Genomic DNA, 22,864 nt, shown 5'->3' on the forward strand with positions numbered 1-22,864 from the left:
CTGACAAAACAGCAGGAGGGGGAGGCGGGGGAGAAGAAGGGGGAAGAGGGGGAAACTCAGGCAGCGAGAAATGCTCTGTCTTTTCGCCACCTTTAAATATTTCACAATCCTTAATCAGACATTGACCTGTGGCTAAACCCTCACATTGCAATTCATTCAATTACAGACAGTAAGATGTTTATTTTATTTAACTAGGCAAGTCAGTTAAGAACAAATTCTTATTTACAATGACGGCCTACCCAGGCCAAATCCGGACGACGCTGGGCCAATTGTGCGCCGCCCTATGGGACTCCCAATCACGGCTGGTTGTGATACAGCCTGGAAGCGAACCAGGATCTATAGTGACATCTCTAGCACTGAATTGCAGTGCCTTAGACCCTCAAAAAACCTCATCCTCCACATGACAAGATAACTAAGGAAGACACACGGAGCCAGCCACCCCTGACATTGACAAAATAGCTGTAAGAATAATTCAGTTAATGGACACTCCTACTGTCGTGAACTTAACTTTTGGGGGTGATAAAACATGACCTAAACAGCATTGAATATGGTAACAGTCGCCCCAGTCTCTGGCCCTGGGAAGGAGGCAGTGCAGTCTCGCTGTAGATAGTAGGTACATTATTCTGCTCAGTTAGTCTCTTGTGACAGAGTTAACAAATAAAATGTTAAATTGAGGAGCTAGCTGACCAGAGCACACGTAAGTTTTGGGTGTTGAGATGACTACTCAGTAAACACGACCTACTCCATGACCTCCTCCAGCCCAGAGGGGTCCTGTAGGGGACTGAGTAAGTCACTGGGAGTGTTAGTAAGATTCTTACAGTCTATTAGCAGTAGCTGGGCCACTATGTTTTACAGGGGTCGTAGTGCACTGGGTTGATGAAGTGGAGAGAACCGGCATGAGGTGTAAGCATGCACCCATGGAGTGGACTACGACCCAATACAGGCCTGCAATGTAAATACTGAACATCCCTGTAAAGCTGTGTGGCTGTAAAGCTGTATGGTTGGGGAATTATATAAAATCATTTAATCTTAATCTATCAAAGGCTAAAATGAAATTACTTCTGTGAAAGACCCAGACTAGACCAGAAGAGATCTTGGTTTGGTCTTGGTTTGAGGTGTTGTAGGCTGTGACAAGGGGGTGAGAAGAATAGCCAACTGTGAGGCGTCTGAGAACGAGGGAGGAGAGAGGAAAGAGGAAAGAGAGGAGGGAGATGATTATGAAGATGGCCCAGCTGTCTGCAGAAAGCAGAGGAAAGAGGGGAGAGAGGAGTGGAGGAATGCAAGGGGAGAGAGCGAAAGAACAAGACAGAGGTGTGGGGTTTCATCCTCTAGTCAAAACAATCATGGGCAACGTCCTGCCAAGGCATTGACATCCCCACCACACTAAGCTAGATGTCCTTCTGCTAATCCTACCTCCTCCAGACCTCCTCCTCACCCTCCTCCACCTCCCGTTGTCCAACCGACAGCTGACAGGCTTCTTAGAAGCGTGGAAGTGATGAGGAGGAGGAAGAGGCGAGACAGACGCTAAGCTAAATAGCCTCGGACTAATTCACCTCCTTCAAACCTTCTTCTCATTCCATTGCTCAACCAACAGACATTCTTTGAAATGAGGAGGTGATGAGGAGGAGGCAGCACAAGGTTGAGGAAGAGGCAAGACAGGGTCGTACATTAGTCTAAATGGTAAAGTACACTCCCTTGGCCTGGGGTTGGAGAGCCAGTCTATCTCAAAGCTGTTGGTTTTTCCTAACTTTCAGAGGAGACAAAAGACCAGCACAGGGTTGGAATGTTTCACTGGCAGCTCTCTGTTTGGGAGAGGAGCACGGGTCTGAGGTGTGTGTGTGTGTGTGTGTGTGTGTGTGTGTGTGTGTGTGTGTGTGTGTGTGTGTGTGTGTGTGTGTGTGTGTGTGTGTGTGTGTGTGTGTACGTGTGTGAGAGAGAGACACACATACGGCCTCGCTCTTTCTCTTTTGGCTGTGTGAGACATGCTCAGCACTCAGGGTTGACCGCCACCTGCTACGCTGCTCTGAACCCTCTGATCGCAGACCAGGAGACGAAAGGCAGACACCACCAACTCTTCCTGAGAGGGAACGTATGTGTGTGCGTGTGTGAGTGAGAGAGAGAAAGAGAGAGAGAGAGAAAGAGAGAGAGAAAGGCAAGGAGAAAGAGAATACGAAAGAGAGGGAGTGGGCAGACTCTCACACCAGGTTCAAAGACAGTAGAGACAGCAAGGCCGTCCCAGTCACCACAGGACTCCATTTTCTTTGGCTCCAACATCACTGGATCTCACTTCTATAAAACAGCTGAAAGGGAAGCTACAGTAACCGTAATGCCTACAAAGTCATGTCTCTTTCTCTTTAAGGGTAAGAGAACACAGCAACATGCTCCGTCCGGACCCTTGCTGATTGGCAACCTTCCACAGATTGTATCACCGAAACACATAAGAGCTCAGTACAAAAGCCCTTTGTTTTAGTCATATTTACTCAGAGCTGTCAGCTCCAAGAAGCAGGCCTTTGTCTGAGGCCTATTATTACAGTATGTCAGTTCACACAAACATGTCTGTCTTAGCTCACACATTAACTTGTTGGAAGCGAGTGTACTGCAAGACCCACGTTTGTTTGTTGTAATGAACCACACACATGGAAACTCCGTCGGCGTGACCTCGACTAGCTGTGAAACACACTGTTTCTTAGTTGATGTTTAGACATTCAATTTGCAGATTACTGACAGGTCATTATGGTGTACGTAAGCCAAAATGGCCGTCTGTCTATGTGAGACATGCGAGCCCCAGCAGAGACACCATAGGGCTAATGGAAACCAAATTGGCAGCGGACCCGTGACAGAGAGAAGCCGTGAAAAGGTCAACGACTTTAAATACAAGACAGAGAGGATAGAGAATCCTGTACAGGAGAGAGAGAGAGAGAGAGAGAGAGAGAGAGAGAGAGAGAGAGCTGCAGAGCCAGGAAATTATAAGGTGACTGATAATAATGCAGTTTAATGCATCACACTTTCCCTCTGTTTGAAACGGCACTACGTGTGGTGTGTCAAGATAGGTTTAAAGTGTTAGCGTGTTTAGCAGAGAATTTCCATTCAGAAGGGATCTCTTGTTGTTGCAGCTGTGCAGTCAGTTGTACAGTATGTGTACCTGGTGAGGTGGAATATGGTGTTTTTCTTGAAGCAAATTAGTGTATTGGGCACAGCATACTTTCTTCATAAATTAAAATGTGATGAATGACATATTGGACCAATGTTCCTATCACATACTACATCAACATTGGACTGGAGCTGGCCAGACAAACTGGCAAAACAAACGGGTGCCTTCAGGTCATCGTGTATGTTCTCGGTCTGAGTCTGTATGTCACGTCCTGACCATAGTAAGTTGTTATTTTCTTTGGTAGAGTAGATCAGGGCGTGACAGGGGGTGTTTGTCCATTTTTGTATTTCTATGTTTAGTTTCTTGTTTTGTATTTCTAGGTTAGTTTTTGTTTGGCATGACCTCCAATTAGAGACAGCCGGTTGTCGTTGTCTCTAATTGGAGGCCATATTTAAGTTGATGTTTGTCCCACTGGTGTTTTGTGGGTGATTCATTTTGTGAGTAGTGTATGCCTGCTCTGCGTCATGGCTTTCTTGTTTTTGTATTTCAAGTTTATTGTTTATTGCATTAGTTTCACGATTTATTAAAATATGTGGAACTACGATCACGCTGCGTATTGGTCAGATCCTTCTGAAAGCCCTGACACTGTAGCTACAGTACAGATAAAAGAGAAGAGCTCATGTAACGGAGAACAGTGGGTCTGGTTTCAATAGTGTCTCAAATACGCCCTCCTATTCTCTCCTCTCTGTTACCACATACAGTGGCAAGAAAAATATGTGAGCTCTTTGGAATTACCTGGATTTCTGCATAAATTGGTCATAAAATTTGATCCGAGTCACAACAACAGGCAAACACAGTGTGCTTAAACTAATAACACACAAATTATTGTATTTTTCTTGTCTATATTGAATACATAATTTAAACATTTACAGTGTAGGTTGGAAAAAGTATGTGAACCCCTAGGCTAATGACTTCTCCAAAAGCTAATTGGAGTCAGGAGTCAACTAACCTGGAGTCCAATCAATGAGACGAGATTGGAGATGTTGGTTAGAGCTGTCCTGCCCTATAAAAAACACTCTCAAAATGTGAGTTTGCTATTCACAATAAGCATTGCCTGATGTGAACCATGCCACAAACAAAAGAGATTGCAGAAGACCTAAGATTAAGAATTGTTGATTTGCATAAAGCTGGAAAGGGTTACACAAGTATCTCTAAAAGCCTTGATGTTCATCAGTCCACGGTAAGACAAACTGTCTATAAATTGAGAAAATTCAGCACTGTTGCTACTCTCCCTAGGAGTGGCCGTCCTGCAAAGATGATTGCAAGAGCACAGCGCAGAATGCTCAATGAGGTTAAGAAGAATCCTAGAGTGTTAGCTTAAGACTTACAGAAATCTCTGGAACATGCTAACATCTCTGCTGACGAGTCTACGATACGTAAAACACTAAACAAGAATGGTGTTCATGGGAGGACACCATGGAAGACGCCACTGCTGTCCAAAAAAACCCATTGCTGCACGTCTGAAGTTCGCAAAAGAGCAGCTAGATGTTCCACAGCACTACTGGCAAAATATTCTGTGGACAGATGAAACTAAAGTTGAGTTGTTTGGAAGGAACACACAACACTATGTGTGGAGAAAAAAAGGCACAGCACACCAACGTAAAAACCTAATCTCAACTGTAAAGTATGGTGGAGGGAGCATCATGGTTTGGAGCTGCTTTGCTGCCTCAGGGCCTGGACAGCTTGCTATCATTGACGGAAAAATGAATTCCCAAGTTTATCAAGACATTTTGCAGGAGAATGTAAGGCTATCTGTCCGTGAATTGAAGCTCAACAGAAGTTGGGTGATGCAACAGGACAACGACCCAAAACACAAATCAATGTAAATCAACAACAAAATGGCTTCAACAGAAGAAAATACGCCTTCTGGAGTGTCCCAGTCAGAGTCCTGACCTCAACCCGATTGAGATGCTGTGGCATGACCTCAAGAGAGTGGTTCACACCAGACATCCCATGAATATTGCTGAACTGAAACAGTTTTGTAAAGAGGAATGGTCCAAAATTCCTCTTGACCGTTGTGCAGGTCTGATCCGCAACTACAAAAAACGTTTGGTTGAGACTATTGCTGCCAAAGGAGGGTTAACCAGTTAATAAATCCAAGAGTTCACATACTTTTTGTACTGTGGATGTTTACACAGTGTGTTCAATAAAGACATGAAAACATATAATTGTTTGTGTGTTATTAGTTTAAGCAGACTGTGTTTGTCTACTGATGTGACTTAGATAAGATACAATTTTCTGACCAATTTATGCAGAAATCCAGGTAATTCCAAAGGGCTTAAATACTTTTTCTTGCAACCGTACAATTTACGTGAGGCAATCCAATAATCGAGATTTCTAAGATCTCTCTCTCTCCATCTCCTCCCTTCCCCTTCTCTCTCCCCATCGTCTAGTCTGGTCTGGTGAGGTCAGGTCACAGTGGCTCTGCACATCAGGCTTGTTGAGTTAAAAGGAGCAGGCAGAGGGAGCCAAAAGAAAGATGGATCCACTCTACCCACACTCTATCTTTCAGCCTGTCTTCTCTCTCTCTCCTTGTCTCTTCCCTCCTGTCTACTCCCCCCCTCTCTCTCTCTCCCTGTCTCTTCCCTCCTGTCTACTCTTCCCCCCCCTCTCTCTTTTTTCTCTCAGGAACCAGCTGGGGCTGGTGAGGGGTTTAATTTAAGAGAGTGGAGAATTCCATGGCAAGGTTCCACAGTAACTGACAGCAGGTGGGGTGGTGAGAGCGAGACCTGGGATAGGAGCTTCAGAGCCAGGACATCTCTGGGCCCTCTTCCTCTCTCTCCAGTGGAGTAGAATTACCTCCGAAAAATGATAAGTGTGAGACTGCAGCCAGAGATTATTAGTGTGGAGCCTAACGGAGCTAGCATACAGGACACTATAGGTTTCTACTTTCCCAGCCCTGGGTTTGTGTCTGTTTGAGAATATTGAGCTGCCCAGTCGTAATAGGTTAGATAGAGAATGTGGAAGGATGTGGACAGATGATACGGTAGGATAACCAGGCATACAGTCAGGCATGATCTAATACCAACACTGATAATGACACTGCCAGTGAGATAGTCTGAGATTGTCCTCTGATGTTCTGATAAGGCGTGAGTCTGAAATCCTGTGGATGTCTATATCATTAAAGCTACAATCCGCTCTCATGTCCTTGGAGAGTCTGTGGTTAGCTGTGACTGACAGTTGGACTCCAGCCCCCAGCCTCCACTTTATAGGCCCAGTACACATCATAATAGATGTCTTTCACTGTCATTACAGCCGATGGTATCAGTAATCAAATGATCATGATGTAGGATGATATAGTGGCTCATCTGGGTATGGTGCATTCTTGTGTTAGTAGCGCACGATGATGTTGGATCAGAACAAGGAGGAGTGACGTTAGGTACTAGCGGTGATTCCAGATCGCGTGAGTGGAGCACGCCATAGCTCCCCCCTTCATCTCTCTTCTCTCCTCCTTCATCCCCCTTTCTCTCCCTCTGGTGACTTCCCCTGCTCCTTGTCACTTCCCGGTTTTCCAAGCCGTCAGTCATGAAGCAGCTATGCAGAGTGGATTTAAGACGCATGCTGGACTAATTAAACACACACACTTGCATGCACACACACACACACACACACACACACACACACACACACACACACACACACACACACACACACACACACACACACACACACACACACACACACACACACACACACTCCCCTGGTCGGTGACAAAAAGCCAGGCTCTGAGTCGGCGATGAGCCCTTTGTTTTCTCCTTCCTTTCCATGGAGTCATTGTCAGAGAGAGGTCCCATGCCAGAGGACCCCAAGTACTGAACTGTTAGGGAGTTTCGGCTTCTACAAACAGGTCGGGTGGTGGTGGTTTCAGGCCCAGGGCTCTTGGGCAGCTCTCATTCAGTTTGTGTCGATGCCTTCGGGCCAGTGTCCAGGCCCAAACGAGTGGAATAAATGCTGGAGAAATTGGAGGCATTTTTTGGGCCCGCCTAGCCAATTTCCTGATTTTCCAACGTTGTTGAGGATCATTATTTTCATTTGGTCGTTATAAGAATTGGTCCGGGTTCAGATTTGTTTGTCCTGTGGTTGATGGATACTCTGTGCAGAGCCTGGCATCGATGCACGTTTTTGCACAATCTAGCTAATACACACCCAAATACACCAAGACACACATTTACACATACACACACACTCTGTGGGGGCGAGCAGCTCTTTCGAATGGCTCCAATTTACAGGCCGTTGTAAAACGATCCATTGGACTTATGTGGATTACAGCGAAGCCACCGGGCCAAGCCTAACCTAGCCGAGTCCTGCCTAGCGACGTCCACTCACACCACACGCACATGCACACACACACAGTATATGCTTACATATGCACTTACATGCCCAGTGACAACGTCAGAGCCGTCTTCTTCTAACTAACCCTCCCAACGAACCTCCATCCTCCATCTCACCATGACAACATCTGTCTAATCACATGCCTTGATGTAAAGAAGTTATCACACTTGATTATCGTTCTCATTCATACAGAGCAGCGTGAGTCACGAGTCATGACATATCCACTCATTGAGTTTGCGATGAATGACATAATTGTTTATGCCTCAATTCATACAGTATGTCACCCGTTGCTCTTTTCTTTTTCAAACAGACCACACAGCCTCCTGCTCTCCATTTCTATTAGCTCTCAACAGTCTTTCTTAAGGCTCTGTACGAGAGAGAGAAAGAGATTCTGACATGCTAATATCCTGATACTTTTTCATCCTGGTCCAAAGGAATATCACAGTTGCTGTGCCAGCTCTGAGCCCTACAATAGGTCAGAAGTATATCCCCAGACCCATCTCTCATTCCGACCAACACATGTATCTGCTCCCACACACGCAGGCACGCAGGCACACACACACGCACACGCCACACACACACACACACACACACACACACACACACACACACACACACACACACACACACACACACACACACACACACACTTTAAACACAAATACCTGCTCATTTCTGTCTATGATTTATTATGTCTGAGGAGAGCAATTGTCAAAACATGCAGGGAGAGAAAAACAGTGGAGCCAGTGACCATGGTATGTAAAGCTGGATATGCACATAACATCACCCAGATGGTCCACATATGCATTTCACTGCCTGCCCGCTGAATCCCTTCTTGACAAGTCAGTGTTGAGAAATGATACTAGCATTAAACAGGTCTCGAACACACACTGTAGCTATGTCCAAACTCTGCCTTGCCTTCTACTTACTAAAACGACATACTGTGTACTAATCAATCATACTACATACTAATATTTACAGCATAATGTTTAGTAAAAACATATGCAGTAACCAATAAATATCAACATACTTATCGTCCATACTGCGCCTGTTCCCTGCCAGTCATTTATTTTTGTGGAGTGCGTCCCCTATTCTGTCAAACACAAGTGGGTGTGAAAAGACGATTATCTTCCTCAATAGTGTGCAGCCTAAGTAAGTATGACATCCTGGCATTTAAAGCATAATACATTTTCAAAATTGCACATACTTTAAAACTTTCTATTTTTGTATTACCAAAAAGCCTACTATTAAAAACGCAAGTATGGATATTCGGACACAGCGCATCTCTCACACACACACACACACACACACACACACACACACACACACACACACACACACACACACACACACACACACACACACACACACACACACACACACACACACACACACACACACACACACACACACCTCGTGAGTTCAGGTTCATCATATCATCCTCAAAAGCATTTTTTGAAGTTCCCTGTTAATTACAACACAATGTTCACAGGCCAGCCATATCAACACATGGGATAAACCCTGAGGGATCACACTTAGAGAGAAAGCTCACCTGTCAGTGATGAACAACACACTACACAATAACACAACAAATCAAGTCATAACATGATACTGTATCAGCTAAGACACCCACAAAGCATCCTTTACAGTGAGTATAGGATAATAAACCTACCCACATTTCCTACAAGCCCACTAGGCCTATGTGTTAAAGCTTGTAACAGTACGTAGAGTTGGGAGCTGCATAATGTAACCAGCTTTCCAAAATAATAGGGTGATGTTATAGCTATTAGGCGATAAACGCTGTCTAGTTACATTTCTAACTGTGATTGATTCATACCATGTTTATTCCAGGCTTCATTTTCTTTCACTTGGATACTGTGCCAACAGAAGACTCAGGCCTAGGACCTAGGATTCTATTCAGTCTCAATCGCTGAACCGATTGAGATTAAATATGCAGTGTTTACCGTGAATGCAGTCTCCACAAATGCAGGAACATTGACTTTACATGTTGATCACGCTGTAACGCTGAACTTCCGCCACACAGATTGAATAGAGCCCCTAGTCTGACAGTGACTGTAACTGAGGTCGGTCCAGTGATGATTTAGCTTTATGGACGGCTGGGGAAATGGGAGCATAGAGATTTCTCCATCCCTGCATAAACAACACTTAGGCCTCTCTGCCAGATGGACGCGGAGAGAGCTGCTCGCTCCAGACCAGAGCCACTGGCAGACACTGTGCAGGGGAGAGAGCTGCTCGCTCCAGACCAGAGCCACTGGCAGACACTGTGCAGGGGAGAGAGCTGCTCGCTCCAGACCAGAGCCACTGGCAGACACTGTGCAGGGGAGAGAGCTGCTTACTCCAGACCAGAGCCACTGGCAGACACTGTGCAGGGGAGAGAGCTGCTCGCTCCAGACCAGAGCCACTGGCAGACACTGTGCATGGGAGAGAGCTGCTCGCTCCAGACCAGAGCCACTGGCAGACACTGTGCAGGGGAGTGGCTGGGGCTGCACAGTCAGACACACTGGCAGGGTTAGGAGAGGGGAAAGGAAAGGAGGGAGGGGGTGAGGAAAGGGGAGACTGTACAGGTATGGGATGCTCGCTTTAGACCCACTGGCAGCAAACCTTAAAGACAGGGGAGAGGTGGAGGCTTCAGTCCAGAACCACTGGCAGATTGTGTATGGAAGAGAGGTTGAGGAGGCCAGGCCAGGAGACACATGGGGAGTCTTCCACTGACCACAAACCGCTAATAACTGTGAGAACATGGTCAGCAGAACGAACAAGACCACAGAAACACAAAGAGACCATCGTGAGAACACAGCTGGTACAGCTGGTACTGAATATAGTAACTTGTAGCACAAGGAAGTCAGCTTGTGTCACAAAACAGTATTCAGTTTAATCTTTAAGATACAATAAAGCAACAGATAAAATTCCATGAGAAAACTCATCAGAATCGATAGCCCTCTGAATTTTAAGTCCATCTTACCGGGCCTGGACAGAGTGGAGTCATTCACAAAGATAACAAACAACCATAACAAACTTTTTTTCTATTTTCTTATTTTTTCAAAACTATTTTAATAAAATGTACAAACAATATAAACATACACAGACAAAAGACAACAGGCTGATGCACACAAACATCAACAGCATCACCCCTGCCCATCACCCCTGCCCATCATCCCTGCTCCCAACGCCCATCTCCAGCACCACTTCCACATGACTTCAAACTGCACCCCTCTGCCCTTCTCTGTTGCCTACACCCTTTCAATATTCAAATAATAATGCATTTGATTCATTATTCCAATGTCACAACGATGGAGGATCATTTAATGCCAGTTTTTAAGCAAATTATTATTATTTTTTTTAACTCACCCTCAGGCCAAGGGCCAACGATGTGTCCCCACACACACACACACACACACACACACACACACACACACACACACACACACACACACACACACACACACACACACACACACACACACACACACACACACACACACACATAGGGCTGTTGTGGTGACCGTATTACCGCCACACCTCCAGTCATGAGTTATGACAGCAGTAAAATTCTACATGACTGTTGAGTCATGGTAATCTCCTCTTATGCACTCAGGCCATGTATTGGTAGTATCCAACTCACCAATGGCCTGGAACTCAGGGCTATATTGTCCTTCTAACCACTCTGACATCAATGCAATCGAAAATCACATCAAACACTCAAACACAGTATTGTGCTTTTAAAACTCAGCTCACTGTGATGATCAATTTGAAGAAAGAAGTGCAACAACAGGTTGAAACTGAGTGGAAAACATGGTCGTTGTGGATGTTTAATGAAATGGACAGTGCTCTCATATGCATAATTAGAGCTTACACATATGCATGCATAGGCCTATATATATATGAGCCCAAGCTTGAAAAAAAAAAGAATTAAAATAATGATTATACAATACATAGCGCATGCAGAATAACATAAAAAAAAGATTTAAAATGTATTTAATTGGTTAGCCTATAAACATATTCTAGTAATCACCTTTGAGTGTGGACTGTATTATTATGCATACTAGATGGACTGGTTACCTTATGCTACACTCCAAAGTTTCTATTCATGAGTCTCAGAGAGAAAGTATAGGCCTAGGCGATGTTGTTGGTTCAATAGTACATTTCTATCCGATTTTGAATAGCCTGGTAGTACCCAGGGAATTTTTTGTATTTTCATAATTTTTTATATTTTCATAATTAATAGGCTACAGAATATTTCACCACCGTGCGTTTCCATCTACTTCCCCTCTCTCCTTCATGACTTGCTCAAGCACGCAGAGAGAGGAGCTGTCAACAGTTTAATTAAATATGTTTCATTGTGAAAACATGTTACTTTCGATGTTCCCGAACAGATGTCACTTGATTAAGCACTTGTTATGTGCAGGAACAGTGTTGGGGAGCCCATAGCATACAGAGTTTGGGCGGAATATCACCTGTTGAGCAGGGAGAGACTGCATGCCCCTCAAACAGTGGTTGATGCATGGAGTGAAAAAACCAAAGTAGCCTATCCGAACGAACAGGCGGGACAGCGCCTCCATTCGTTATTCCAGAGCATCGGTGGATGACCTATTTTTTCCCCCTGCACCTGTTCATCTGATAATGGGCCATTCTAAATCGAAACTAATTTAACATATTAGTAAAGACAATATTAAATTGAGAATAGTCTGATGGGTGATAATATGATCAATTGAGGAGAGAACAGTGTGTGCAGCCTGAGGTAAAGAACAGTGTACAAGCTTTTTTTGCGATGATCAATAGCCTATAGCTGCATCATGCATCCCAGATATGTTTTGATTTGTAAGATATTCTAAGGTTTGAATTATTAACAATTAAAGTTGCAAAATAACAATAATAATCTAGCGTAGCCTATAGGATCTGTTTCAAATGGTGACTTGTATGCTCAACATAGCTTTCATACGCGCAATGATAAAAATATCCTTTACATTTTATTCAGCTAAGTTCAATTCTATTCTTACTATAAAATCATATCATATAAAATAAGCATATCATGTCTGCTAAATGAACAAGCCTACAGCCTATGATAGCCTGATGACATACAGTAGGACAACTCATATTCTGTTAATCTGAAAACATTTTCTTCATATCATAATGTTTCTTTAGACCTACCTAAAAAAAAGAATGGATTTATTGTTATGGTGTATATCAAGTTGATTTATTATACTTATTAAAATGTAGATGTTCCAAAGGCACCCATAAGCAGCTTGTGTGTGTGGAGGCGTGGAGATGCTACACTTGTTCATGTTTGCATGACAATGATTGTATGACAAAATGTAATGACTGCCACATCGCACGGACACACACACACACACACACACACACACACACACACACACACACACACACACACACACACACACACACACACACACACACACACACACACACACACACACACACACACACACACACACACACACACACACACACACACACGTAGTGCCATCTGGGAATTAACAAAGCCTAGCATCTCCCAGCTCGTCTTCTGTTGGCTAAGCACTCGCATCATATCTCTCACTCACTTTCTTTTTCCTGTTTTGACTCATTTCTTTTTTTCCTACTCCCTCTGTCATTTTCTCACTCCTCTCCAATTATTTTTTGTCATGGTGTTCCAGTCTCTCTCATTGCTCTCTCTCAATCATCCCTCTATCTTTTTCTCATCCCTCCCTCTTTCTCAACCCCATCTCGCTCAGTTCAATCCATCCTCTCTCATCTCTCTGAGTCACTCCTTCCTAGGTGAATTCAACATCCCTTCTCAAAGGATAAAATAGAGCTTCGGGTCAGCCTTTTTTTCAAATCCCAGGAAGCTCACATACAGAGAAACACCCTCCAATATTTCACTGCTTCATTTTGCAATATGATAATGTGAAGCCTTCTGAGTCGGAAGTTTGACTGGTTGTGTGAGATCATTCCAGACAGATACAGACAGTAGGTCAGCCCAGCTGTGTACAGTACAGTCTGACCTGACCTGCAGCCCTGTTCTATGAAGAGTGTCCTGCAGACCTGACCTATGAAGAGTGACCTGCAGCCCTGGCCTATGAGGAGTGCTTGCAGCCCTGACCTATGAGGAGTGCCTGCAGACCTGACCTATGAGGAGTGCCTGCAGGCCTGACCTATGAGGAGTGCTTGCCCTGACCTACACTCTTAGAAAAAAGGTGCTATCTAGAACCTAAAAGGTTATTTGGCTGTCCCAATAGGAGAACCCTTTGAATAACCCTTTTTGGTTCCAAGTAGAACCCTTTAAGGTTCCATGTAGGTCCATTTCCACAGTGGGTTCTACATGGAACCAAAAATAGTTATCCTATGAGGAGTGCCTGCAGCCCTGACCTACGAAGTGTGCCTGCAGCCCTGTCCTATGAGGAGAGAGTATAAAGAGAGCACATCACTTCCTTCGCGTGTCACTCTTAACTTTGAATAAACGGACGCGGATCTCATACCACCACTGACACACTGGGCCCTGTGTGTGTACAGTATGTGTGTGTTCCTGAGAGTTTTACTTATCATCTTTTTCCTGTAATGAAATTACAGAATTAGCAAAAACAGCAATGTTGTCACGTTCTCTATCTTCAAATTCCCTATCATATATGAGCCAAGGCGCAGCGGGCCGGTAATTCCACATCTTTATTTGAAGAAAACCGAACCAAAACAATAAACAGGTAAACAGCAAGAAACGTAACGCAACTGTGGCGTATACACACAGAAATAATAATAACCCACCAACACAGGTGGGGAAAAGGCTGCCTAAGTATGATTCCCAATCAGAGACAAGGAACGACAGCTGCCTCTGATTGGAAACCATACTCGGCCAATAAAGAAAAACAACATAGACATACAACACATAGAATGCCCACCCCATGTCACACCCTGACCTAACCAAACAGAGAAAAATTACTCTCTCAGGACAGGGCGTGACAGTATCCCCCCAAAGGTGCGGACTCCTGGCCGCAAACCTGAACCTATAGGGGAGGGTCTGGGTGGGCATCTACTCATGGTGGCGGCTCTGGTTCGGGGCGTAGCCCCCACACCGCCCGCTGATCCCCCCGCTTCTGTGTCGCCGGAGGAACCAGACCATGGATCAGCGCCGGAGGCTCTGAACTGCCGACCGCCACTGAAGACTCTGGGCTGCAGGCCGCCGCTGAAGACTCTGGGCTGCGGACCGTCGCTGAAGACTCGGGGCTGCGGACCGTCGCCGAAGACTCGGGGCTGCGGACCGTCGCCGAAGACTCGGGGCTGCGGACCGTCGCCGAAGACTCCGGGCTGAGGAGCGTCGCCGGAGGCTCCGGGCTGAGGAGAGTCGCGGGAGACTCCGGGCTGAGGAGTGTCGCTGGAGGCTCCGGGCTGAGGAGCGTCGCTGGAGGCTCTGGGCTGGGGAGCGTTGCTGGAGGCTCCGGGCTGGGGAGCGTCACTGGAGGCTCCGGACTGGGGAGCATCGCTGGAGGCTCCGGACTTGAGAGTGTCGCTGGAGGCTCCGGACTGGAGAGCGTCTCTGTGGGTTCTGGACAGGGGACCTTCACTGCAGGCTCAGTGCCATGGATCATCACTACTGGTTCCGCGCCATGGATCATCACTGGAGGCTTTGTGCCATGGATCATCACTGGAGGCTCCAGGCCATGGATTATCACTGGAGGCTTCATGCCATGGATCATCCCTACAGGCTCCGGGCCTTGGATCATCACTGGAGGCTTCGTGCCATGGATCATCCCTACAGGCTCCGGGCCATGGATCATCACTGGAGGCTTCGTGCCATGGATTATCACTACAGGCTCCGGGCCATGGATCATCACTGGAGGCTTTGTGCCATGGATTGTCACTGGAGGCTTCGGACCATTGATCATCACTGGAGGCTTCCTACGGGGAGCTGGAACCGGTCTCACCAGACTGGGGAGACACACAGGAGACTGGGTGCGCAGAGCAGGCACAGGGAACACTGGGCCGTGGAGGCGCACCGGAGGTCTGGAGCTCAGGGCTGGCACACCCTGTCCTGGCTGGATGGTCACTGTAGCCCAGCAAGGGCAGAGCGCCGGCACAGGATGAACAGGTTTGTGCTGATGAATGGGGGGTACCGTGCGTAGAGCTGGCGCAGGATAACCTGGGCCGAAGAGACGCACTGGAGATCAGGAACGCTGAGCCGGCACACTTCTTCCTGGCTCACGGCCAACTCTAGCATGGCAACTGTGAGGAGCTTGCACCGAGCGCACCGGGCTGTGAGTGCGCACTGGCGACACAGTGCGCATCACCGCATAATACGGTGCTTGCTCGGTCACTCGCTCCCCACGATAAGCACTGGGAGTTGGCTCAGGTCTCAACCCCGACTTCGCCAATCTCCCCGTGTGCCCCCCCTCCCCCAAAAAATTGCCGCTGCCTCTCGGGCTTCTGTTGTTGATTCTCCCTGGTCCAGCTCGTCTTCCCAGTCAGCGCACGCTGCTTGGCCTTCTTGTGGTGGGTTATTCTGTCACGTTCTCTATCTTCAAATTCCCTATCATATATGAGCCAAGGCGCAGCGTGCCAGTAATTCCACATCTTTATTTGAAGAAAACCGAACCAAAACAATAAACAGGTAAACAGCAAGAAACGTAACGCAACTGTGGCGTATACACACAGAAATAATAATAACCCACCAACACAGGTGGGGAAAAGGCTGCCTAAGTATGATTCCCAATCAGAGACAAGGAACGACAGCTGCCTCTGATTGGAAACCATACTCGGCCAATAAAGAAAAACAACATAGACATACAACACATAGAATGCCCACCCCATGTCACACCCTGACCTAACCAAACAGAAAAAAACTACTCTCTCAGGTCAGGGCGTGACAAATGTTGTCCATGTTTCTTGTTATGCAGTCTCCCTGCTAACTCTTAGTGACAAGACGTTATTTAGAAAATCAAAACATTTGTAATAAGTTTTGTCCAGGTTTGGCAAAGAAACAAACAATGTAGGAGGAATCCACCTTAGCTTTAGGAGAGATTGATGAGACCAGGTCCAGGGCCCAGCTGCGCTCTGTTCTCTCTTCCCTCCCCCTCTCTCTGCCCCCCACCTCTCACCTCCCCTCTCTCTCTCTGTCCCTGCTCTCTCTTTCTCTACCTTCTTCTCTGGTCCCGATCGACTCGTCCAACGCATGCACACATACACTGACGCTGACAGGATTCACAATTGGTTTAGTAGTCTAGCGTTTTACAAGGCTTGGCACGCGTCTGACAATGATTCAGCTGTCACGCCACTTTGATCACGAGCTGCTGTTCTCTGTCAGGGCCAAGGTGTGTGTGGGTTTGTGTGTGTGTTAGTGTGTGTGTGTGCCAGGACCAAGGTGTGTGTTTGAGGTATGCAGCTGATGCTCCACTTCAAGTTTCAATCACCAGAGAGGTTATGATGAAAAGTGGGTCTCGGCATGGGGAAAGAATCCACAAGAGAATTCTAGAATGCAACAGGTGTCTGGTTTAAAAGCCAATCCTCACATCTGTTTAGCTCAGGATAGAATACTCTGTCAACATGTCAATGGACAGAGTAACCCTCCCCTAGCCTGAATACCTGGCGGCGTTTGGTTTCATTAAACATGGTCCCTACCTGCACTATTTCATATTAGCGTGTAGCTACAGTATCTCAGCCAACTATCAGATCGCATTACCATCTACACAAAGGCTAATTGATCTGTATGGATCCAAACCACCCTTGTTTTGTGAGACAACTTAGGTAAACGTTGCTCTGTGTTTGTAATGGAAACTTCATCTCTGTGTATAAAGTTAGCTGGTTCCAGCCCAAGTGCCCTCGAGTGAAACACCAAATCTGGATAGCTTCAGTCAACACCCCAGCTGTTGGAATGGATACATCTCAAATGTCATCTTGCATGAAAAGCCCTTGCTGAGCAAAATAATGAAGAAGGGGCATTACAATGCTGTTGTGACTACTAATATCTTGTTCTCGTTCCATTCAAATTGATTAATTCCCTCAGCTGACCCTAACAGTTCCAGCTCGACCTACCCCATATGTTTTCCCACTTTGCCTGTTTGGAGCGACTGGGAGCAGCCTGTTTCCTTCATTCTCAATAATCAAATTTCGAAGAGAGCGAGAGAGAGAGAGCGAGAGAGAGAGAGAGAGAGAGAGAGAGAGAGAGAGAGAGAGAGAGAGGAGAGAGAGAGGAGAGAGGAGAGCGAGAGAGAGCTCTAACTCTTACAAAAGCCAAAGCATTATACTTCCCAATCTGAGCTCTGAGGCGCTGGTGACCCAAGCCAAAGTCAACTTCCACCTAATATCCAATATTAGGACGCTTTTACAAAACAGATTTCTGAAACTCAATGACTTGATTGAGAGACGGAGGAAAAAACACTTCACTACAGTAAGCCGTTCAAAATCTTATCAGACTTCAAGACGATTACTCCATTCCTTATCTCTCCAAGCACATAGCTGTGGTGGTGGCCTAGATGAAATCATCTCTGCTTTAGGAAATTAAATAATGGCTGAACATTGCTAATGCCCTAATACTGTGTTCCACAATATTTACACAACATTATCAGTGGAAAGGACAGTGGCAAAACTTCAACAAGGAGGTTTCCAGATATTGTGTCGGCCTAACGTTACAAAAACAATCAGCGCATTGGTGGGAGTTCACACTGTCAATCATCACTCAGTCTGGGACGTGTAGGGGTTGAGGAGGGGTGAAGCGATGTTGTGATGGAGGGATGGAATAGTGGCGGAGAGGTTGAGGGAGGGAGGAGACAGGGTCCCCCTGTTCTCATCAATGGAACACATTGGGTCAAATCCCAGACAGGACTTCCCAAATAGCTGCCAAACCCGGGGAGACTCAACCACGATGAAAACACAGGGGTGATAAGGGAGATGTAGCTGACAGTCCCTCAAGAGAGGTAGCCCTTCATTGAACTACAGTATGCTACACTACAGGTTTCGCCCGTCATTGGCATGCACTCTAATGCATTCTATACAGATTAGCTCATAGCTACATTACCCACCTCCTGCTCTCATTAAGAACTCTCATTTCCTTCCTCTTTAAAACACTTCAGTAAGTTTTCTTAGACAACAATGTATGAGAGAAATTTCCCTAGTTAAAACCATAACAGGATACTCTGACTTGATACTACCAGACTAGTCTGGTACAGTACCGGTACCTGCCTTGTGCTTTCTAAAGAACTGTAGAAAACGGTATAGAGTGCGAAAGAGTGAGTTGGAGCAGATAGCTTACCAGGTTTGGGGCCCTTTCCACCGACTCCTGTTGAACAAAGCACCCAATAATTAATCTACAAATGATAGAAATACACTATAGTTGAATAAACATATTTAGTTTCATCATTGACACTGCACATTCAAAGAGAGTGCTATAGTTGACAGTGTAAGTGCTTTAATATAAATGTTGGAGTTTCAACTTTCAATGTTCTGTAGATAAGTACACACCTCCTCCTCCGAGGCCTCCTGCTCCTATGCCTCCTGCCCCGCCACCAGGGACCAGACCTCCAGCACCAACACCACCCCGTCCTCCATATCCTCCAGCTGGCGGAAACATAAGGTCTGGTTAGACAACAGGTCTTTGTCATTACCGTCACCGTCATCTTCTTTATCATCAACACTTACTACAGTATGTCAGCCTATAAGACAACACTTTCCTTACTGCATAGCCATTCCCTGACAGCAACACAGAACACACCCAGATGGGGGACAGGACAGCACGCTGTGGTTTTATAGGTGTGAGGAGAACACTCTAACTTCCTGTACACCTTATTAAACCAGACTTAATGACAGTGGTCGTGTCTGAGCACTGTGTTGCCCAACAACAACATGTCATTAGAACCAACACCATGACTAAACTATTAGCTTAGCTTGTGGCCATGTGGTTGAGTGGAGGAGAACTCACACCTTGAGCTTTCCGAGATGGAACCAGGCTAAACCGTGCAAAACTATGCCTATTCTCCATCAGTTTTGTGAAATAGCTACAGACTTAAAAAGTGTGGTGGCGTGGTAGTTAACGTGGTGTACTGTAGTGGTCAGGGTGTTCAGTATGCATGCTGCTGGGTGTGTCTCTGCTATGACAGTGTGATAAGACAAAGGCCATATATAATAGCCACTCTCCATATCTCTCTATGTGAGTTGCTGTGATGAGGGTGGCCTGGTGTTTGTAACCCACTTCAGTCCCCTGGCCTACACGCAAGACAGGGAGCTCAAGCTCTGTGACAACGTTGTGGTTTTGAAAACCCTGTATCTGTAGTCATTGTTCACGGAATGACTGTAGGTCTCAACAGCAGCATACTGTAGATGTTGTCTCTATTGGTCCAGCTAAGGGATACCTATTAGAGGAGGGTATTACTTGTTTTCTACTCACCACCAGGTTTAGCTGGTTTGTAGCCTGCTCCTGAGGGTATCCCACCAGCTCCTGTTGGTAAAACAACAAAAGCAAAAGAAAACAGAAGAGAAGTAGAAAAAAAGAGTTAGAGTGAAAGGCTTGATGTTTGTTTTAGCTCTCCCCCTGGCTGCTCCCTCCCTCACTTCGGTCTCTGACCTGACCAGATATCTCCACACTGAGACTAGACCACTGTGGTGGGTAGGAGGCTCTAAATCTCTACATCTTTAAATCTTCTAAGTTTGAGTCCCAAATGGCAACCTATTCCCTATATAGTGTACCACTTTTGACCAGGACCCTAGTCAGAAGCAGTGCACCATGTATGGAATAGGGTGCCATTTGGGACACACACTAAATCTCCAACTGTATCACAGAGACATCTTCCAACCTCAGAGTGAGGAGTGGAATGCAGAGAGTCGGTGTGGCAACTCACGCTTCCTCACACTGTATTTCACTGTAATTTATGGCCTCAATGATGTTACAGTGAAAACCTACAGTACAGCTACATTATACTTATCCAGAGGGAAGTGGTAGAGTACATGGGAAATAGTAAGGTGCGAGAGAGAGAAAAAATACAAGCGATATTGCGTTTTTGTGTATGACGGTAATGATTAAGAGAGCCACATATGAGACAGACGCTTCGGACCATTTCAAGTTGCCCGGCTCGGCCTGCCCGTCATTTAAGGCTGGTTTTAAGGCTGAAGGTGTGTGGTTCAACTGTCCTGGAGGTTGTTAATATTTTACGTGCTGAACACAAGTGAAACCAAACAGCCACGGTCGGCTCTTAGTGGGTTTGGAGAGAGAGAGCAGTGGTGATCGCCGGTTGGTTTGTGGTTGAGTTGGAGACTTGCAGTACTGTACACTACAGGCACAGGGCCAATGGTTAAACTGTGGGTTGCAATAATAGACTGTGACCCAACATGTGGCTTTATTTCTTCAATAAGTAATGCTACAGTAATTTAGTCATACAGGCTTTGTGTTGTGTGCTGGGAAACATGAAAGGTGTATGTTGTATGCTGTACAGTACGCTGTATGATCTACACTACATGGCCAAAAGTATGTGGTCACCTGCTCGTCCAACATCTTATTCTAAAATCATGACCATTAATATGGAGTGGGTCCTCCCTTTGCTGTTATAACAGCCTCCGCTCTTCTGGGAAGGCTTTCCACTAGATGTTGGAACATTGCTGCAGGGATTTGCTTTCATTCAGCCTCAAAAGCATTAGTGAGGTTGGGCACTGATGTTGGGCGATTAGGCCTGGCTTGCAGTCAGCGTTCCAATTCATCCCAAAGGTGTTTGATGAGGTTGAGGTTAGGGCTCTGTGCAGGTCAGTCAAGTTCTTCCACACCGATCTCGACAAACCATTTGTGACTCGTTTCAGGAAACTAGGCGTATGTTACGCGTCACTAATTTACAGGAGAGCCATTTGAACGCAATTTTTCTTTTTAATCAAAATGTTTTTTTGTTGTTGCAGAAATGCCTTCTGGAACATGTGAAGTTTCATGTCCCTTAATAACAAACTTGTATGCCATCTGTAAATACAAATACAACTGTTAAATTACGAGCCTAGTTGGTTTAGCCACAGAAAAAGTCAGCAACCTTCCCGCTAGCCATGATTGGCTGAGATAATGAATGGACATGCCGAGAGATTGAGTTTTGAAATCAGTGGAATTAGAGTATGATAGCTAAGGAGATGGAGAAAACACCTGTCTTCGGATTACATTACATCTAGCAAGCTACATTTTCAGATATTACACGTTTCTAATTTTGTCAGAAAGTCATTTTTATTTAGCTAGCTAGCTAGCTAATGTTAGCTGGCTGGCTAGCTAGCTAACGTTACATGTATGAGCACAGAATAACTGACAAATTTACGAACACTCAACACCCATTGAATATGGTCGGTGTCTGTAAACGTTGGCAACAAAACGTAATTAAATTGATGCCAGCATTACAGTTGCAGTCACCAACACTCTGGATAACATAAAAACAGCCTAACCAGCTCTGCTAGGGAGAGTAAAATGTTCAGAGTGAGCGGTTCTCTCATTTGTGTCTGGAAGTAGCTAGCAAGCTAGCCAACATTAGCCAGGTAGCTTGGGTGCTTGACTGCTGTTGTTAGTTCAGAAAGCTCGGATCAACCCTACTCCTCGGCCAGAGCGTCCAGTGTGAGAATCGAGCCGGTTGGTCACATTTCTATATGAACCTCGCTTTGTCATGCTGAAACAGGAAAGGGCCTTCCCCAAACTGTTGCCATAAAGTTGGAAGCACAGAATCGTCTAGAATGTCATTGTATTCCGTAGAGTTAAGATTTCCCTTCACTGGAACTAAGGGCCCTGGCCTGAACCATGAAAACAGCCCCATACCATTATTCCTCCTCTACCAAACATTATAGTTGGCACGATGTATTCGGGCAGGTAGCGTTTTTTCTGGCCTCCGCCAAACACAGATGTGTCCATTGTACAAAGCTGTCATCAAGGCAAAGGATGGCTACTTTGAATAATCTAAAATATAAAATATATTTTGATTTTTTTCAACACTTTTTTGCTTACTACATGATTCCATATGTGTTATTTCATAGTTTTGATGTCTGCACCATTATTTTACAATGTAGAAAATAGTCCAAAAAAAGAAAAAAACTGTAAGGAGTAGGTGTGTCCAAACCTTTGACTGGTACTGTAAGTTATCCCATACAAGCTTTTGTGCCAAATACATTACCTTGTTACAGGTGTCAAGCTTATGGGCATGTGGCAGCAGTGCGTAGGAGAAAAGTGTGAAAAGTGTGCAGAAGGGCATGAGAGAAAGGAATGTGTAGTATTGGGGAAAGTAGTGGTATATGTTAATTGTACTGGTGCCCATGGGGCTGGGGATCAGAAATGTCCGGTGCAAGAGAGGCAGGTTGAGGTTTCGAGGGTTAGAATAGTACAGAAGTTGTCATATGCTGAGACAGTGAAGAAAGTAGAGGAAGATGGGTCAAGGGGGA

The 22,864-nt window shown here is 45.6% G+C and overlaps 1 protein-coding gene across 50 annotated transcripts in view; it reads right to left on the reverse strand.

Annotated features, from left to right (window-relative positions):
* LOC106612831 (elastin) overlaps positions 1-22,864 on the reverse strand; it is an 84,811-nt gene that overhangs the window by 39,981 nt on the left and 21,966 nt on the right. For all 50 annotated transcript variants that reach the window (XM_045724573.1, XM_045724590.1, XM_045724586.1 and 47 more), the window contains exons 3-5: positions 19,869-19,919; positions 18,947-19,042; positions 18,738-18,764 (exon numbers count right to left, since the gene is read on the reverse strand). In XM_045724573.1, the coding sequence (XP_045580529.1) occupies positions 18,738-18,764; positions 18,947-19,042; positions 19,869-19,919 (174 nt within the window). The remainder of the gene's footprint in view (positions 1-18,737; positions 18,765-18,946; positions 19,043-19,868; positions 19,920-22,864) is intronic.

This window comes from Salmo salar, chromosome ssa09 (assembly GCF_905237065.1).
Source record: "Salmo salar chromosome ssa09, Ssal_v3.1, whole genome shotgun sequence".
In the NCBI taxonomy this organism is placed as follows: domain Eukaryota; kingdom Metazoa; phylum Chordata; class Actinopteri; order Salmoniformes; family Salmonidae; genus Salmo; species Salmo salar.